Below are 4868 nucleotides of genomic sequence, written 5' to 3' on the forward strand. Positions count from 1 at the left end.
ACGCACTTGCACACAAACCGTATACAGATATACATGTGCATATACATACGTACAAGCACATATATATATTTTCACGTGGCTATATATGTGCATACATATGCACCAACACACACACACACACACATAAATATAGTCATGTGCCTATACATATACATGCGTGCATATGGATATGTATACACACACACATACACATATACACATATACGTAAATATATATATAGAGAGAGGCTTTCGGTGCGAATGGTATATCTATCTATCTATCTATCTATCTATCTATCTATCTATCTATCTATCTATCTATCTATCTATCTATCTACACATGCATATATACACGTAAACATACGCGAATAAGCCTACCAAAAAATACGAAACTCAGACACAGAATTATCTTTTGCAATGAAACAGAATTCCAGGTCAAATTCTAAACATTGTTCCTAGGAAACTTTTCACCTTTAGCACCTGGCTTTTACAAATTTAATTTACCAAAAATGGACAAACATTATTTCCATGGAACACATAAGAGACATGTTGCTTTATTCAAAAGTGAAGAGAAGAATTTAACGAAAAAAATGCTGAAAGTTCTTAGAATACTTTTAAAATTTCGAAGTTTTGTGGTTTTAGAATTGGTTGTTATCGATGTTGTTGCTGTTTAGCTGATCAACCACACTCAGGTAGGTCTATGGTCAAAAGTATTCCAACCGTGACCATACCGTCTCAATAAAGTGTGAAAGACAACAGTATTCAAAGTACTATCTCTTTCTTATTCAAGATAGTGGAGCGTGGGAAGATTTAGCTGCTATTTCTAACAGACCAGGCGATCATTAAAGACCCCCCCTCTATTGGTTACTGTTGTCGTTGTTATTGTTGTTGTTGTTGTTATTATTTAACTTCAGATCAACCAGGATCAAGCAAATCAATGGTGAAAGATATTACCACCGTGGCCATCACGTCTCATTAGGGTGTGTGTAGGACAACATAATCCAGCGAATCTTTTCATTAAGACAACTGGATGTGAGCCAGGAAGATTTGACTGCTATTTCTAACAGAACAAGTAACCATGTAGAGAGCCTTATATTGGTTATTGTTGTTGTTTAACGGCTCCATGGTTAGAGGGTCGGGCTCACAATCATGAGGTAGTGAGTTCGATTCTCGGACCGAGCTGTGTGTTGTGTTCTTGAGCAAGACTTTATTTCACGTTGCTCCAGTTCACTCTGCTGTAGAAATGAGTTGCGATGCCACTGGTGCCAAACTGTATCGGCCCCTTTGCCTTTCCTTTGGACGATCTCTTAGATAGCACTCGGCGACTGAGCGGGTCCGCCTATTGTCTGTGAAACCTGCGATATGTCTGGCCTAACGGAACTTGTGCTTTCGGTTCTCTGCGATTCCATCCTTCACTCCGCTCCGTTCCCGAATTCTCTTATTTCGAATATGCTCTCATAATTATATTCCTAGCATGGATCTTGCCATGGCCCTGTGCGTCGTCCTAGCAGCTAACTTGCGTAAGAGAGCTCAAGTAGGACGGAGCTACAACAGAATCTGGAAAATACAAAAACTACAGAATCAGGACTTACGGAATTATTTCTAGACAGACATAACGATTCTACCATTACGATTCTATGATTCATTGCCCCAAGCTTGACACGTAAAGCTTCACTATTTAAATAGTGGCATTTTCAACAAATAAAAATATCACATTGATATTTCTTTTTTTCGCCGCATTTACGTATTTTCAGATATTACTTCACTCCGGATGTTATATGGTTTCGCTTTAGTCATCGAAGTTTCCTTTCTTTGTGCTTTTATTATTTTCAAGTTTACTAGACACACACACACACACACACACACACACACACACACACACACACGCACACACATGCATACATACATATAGGCAATAAAGAAAGATCACAGATGCAAGTTATTTATATATAAATGTGTATACATGTTGATGGGTGTATATGTATACATATACGTACCTATGTAACTCTATGTATGTGTGTGTATATATATATATATATATATATATATATATATATATATATATATATATATATATATATACACATATATATACATACATGTGTACATGTATAAACAGTCCAATCTATACGTAATCATATGATTATATCTGACAGATCGGGCTCAGACGTGTAGCGGAGTTGGTTTGGTTCTGCGGTTGAACGCCTTGTTTCGCAGTTATGTGTTTTCGCTTCAATCCTACAGCGCAACACCTTGGACAAGTACTTATCTACTATAGCACCTGGCTAACTCATGCCTTGTGAATGAATGTAGTAGACGGAAACTGTATGGAAGCCCGTCGCTTATATTCGTGTGCGTGTGTATGCGTTTCTATTTATCCATCACACAACTTCATAACCGGCGTTGGTTTGCTTATGTTGCTGTGACTTAGTTTATGTTTTCGATCGTAGATGTTTGTAAAGTGAAGCTGACTTTAGTGAGATTTGAACTCGCAAAGTAAAGGTCTATAGCTAAAAACAACAAGGCACTTTATCCCTTGCACAAACAACCAGAACGCAGCCGAGACAATGTGGCTTGACGATCATCACACTCCAGAATATTTATAAAGTCGACCTCGTTAGGGTTCGAACTCAGAAAGCACAAAGTTGGAATAAATACCGCAATAAATTCAATCCACCGTTCTTTAATTAATTAGTTTAACAACTAATTAGCCAGCCAGCCAAGCAACCAGCCAGCCAGCCGGCCAGTCGGTGAATCAATTCTGATGTAGTAAACTTAATAGGCAAATCTGTTGAATATTGGTTTGAAATTTTGACACAAGGCCAGCAGTTTCGGAGGAGGGGATGAGTCAATTGCATCGACCCCAGTGCTCAACTGGAACCTAGGTTATCGACCCCAAATGATGAAAGGCAAATTCGACCTTGGTGGTATTTGAACTCAGGACGGACGAAATACCGGCAGGTATTTTGCCTGGCGCTATAACGATTCTGCCAGCTCGCCGCCTTCACTCCGCTTAATATTATCATCTGGCTCTTGTGTGTCTTCAATGGAGTCCAGTTTGTTGCAAGCCTTCGGGACTGCATTTCCGGTCAGGGAACAGCTTCCGCCGTTTACGTCAACAGCGATGGAAGCTGGAATGAGTCAGTAGTACTTCCCTTCGTCTTCTAACTAAACCATTAAAAAATACTGAGTCAGTTCACTGAATCAATCAATCAATCAATCAATCAATCAATCAATCACTCAATAAAGTATTAAACCAGTTACTCAGCCATTAAAATAATGAATGAATCAATACTTACTCTCCATGTGTAAGAGATACTCGGTCCATTTCTTCGATAACCGTGTTCGATTCATTCTCAATGACCAATGTGATATTAACGTTTTGAATTAGACCGCCGTAGGAAAATTTACAGCTGGCCAACGAGTGAAGAAACAACGGACTTACAACGAGGACACTTTCATTAGGTTTTAGACGGTGAATAATGATGATGGGTTCTGGAAAATAAATTAAAATAACAAATGAATCAGGGAACCAAGACAAGGTTAATAGGATATTTTACTCTTCATGAATAATAGAAAAGAAAGAAAAGAAAAAGAAAAGAATGCGTGGTCAATTTCATAGGGATGTTGAAGATGAGGTAGACAGAGAAAAAAGATGGCTGGGCATGACTAAAAGTGATTTAAAACCGGAAGCGGAAGTTCTGATCTGTGCTGCCTAAGAGCAAGCACTAAGAACAAACTCCCAAAAAATACAGAATAGACAACACATTGCGTTACCTGCTATCTTGGATCTTCTGGATACTATGTTCCTCATACCTTTGCATATATATATGTATATATATATATATATATATATATATAAATATATATATATATAAAAATTAAGGTGCTCAGAAATCTGGATGTTTGTACATTTACAGATTTTTATTAATGTCACATATTAAATAAAGCGCTTTTCACCTAATCGTTTAGGATATATACATCTGGAAATATAATATGTGACAATTATTCGGTAGCCATGATAAAACTCCGAGTTTCGGATGTCGGAGCGGAAACCCACGCCGGTATCTCTTTAGTTATCGGGCCAGTTTTGTGATATGGAAAGATGGCTCATCTGGAAAAGCAGCTTAGACCCCGCCACATGCCTAAATTCATGGCATTTTTTTCGATGGCCCGATAACTGAAGAGATGCTGGCGTGAGTTTCCGCCCGCTACATCCGTAACTCGGAGTTTTATCATGGCTACCGAATAATTGTCAGATATTATATTTCCAGTAAAATTCCTATATTTACATAATATCAAGGTCTCTTTCCTTCTTTTGTTGTCTTGCCATTTCTATCAATATATATATATATATATATATATATACATATATATACACATACATACATACATACATACATGCTTTTGGTCGACCAGGGGCTATAACAGAAGACATTTGGCCTAGGTGGTGCAAGGTGGGACCGAACCCAGAACATCACGTGGTTGGGATACAAGCTTCTTAACCTCACAGCCACGCCTGCGCCTATGACTCTCTATTTGCTAAGAGATCAAGCACCATGTCCCACTAGCGGTGGTACTGGTAGTAGTATTAGTAAAGGTGGTAGTTGGTGGTTGTAATTTCGCTTAGAGTGGTAGTGAAAGTAATTCTTAGTTTTTAATCTCAGATGTAGTGCTGTCAGTAATGGCCTACAGTGGTAGTGGCAGTGGTGGAGGCAGTGTACTGGCGATGACGTCATCCTCATCAAAGTAATTATATATTTATTAAATGAGTAACTCGGTCGTCATTACAATGTGGCTGGGACGTTTGCTTCATTCTCGTGTCAGACTCCTATGCTGAGGGTCGAATTACAGGGAGAGATGATTTATATATATATATATATATATAT

At 38.4% G+C, this 4868-nt stretch overlaps 1 protein-coding gene across 1 annotated transcript in view; it reads right to left on the reverse strand.

Moving 5' to 3' along the window:
• Positions 1-4868, reverse strand: part of LOC106883653 (uncharacterized) — a 132002-nt gene that overhangs the window by 59818 nt on the left and 67316 nt on the right. The window contains exon 2 of the mRNA XM_052971436.1: positions 3279-3474. Within this exon, the coding sequence (XP_052827396.1) occupies positions 3279-3474 (196 nt within the window). The remainder of the gene's footprint in view (positions 1-3278; positions 3475-4868) is intronic.

The sequence above is a fragment of the Octopus bimaculoides genome, chromosome 11 (genome assembly GCF_001194135.2).
Source record: "Octopus bimaculoides isolate UCB-OBI-ISO-001 chromosome 11, ASM119413v2, whole genome shotgun sequence".
NCBI lineage: Eukaryota > Metazoa > Mollusca > Cephalopoda > Octopoda > Octopodidae > Octopus > Octopus bimaculoides.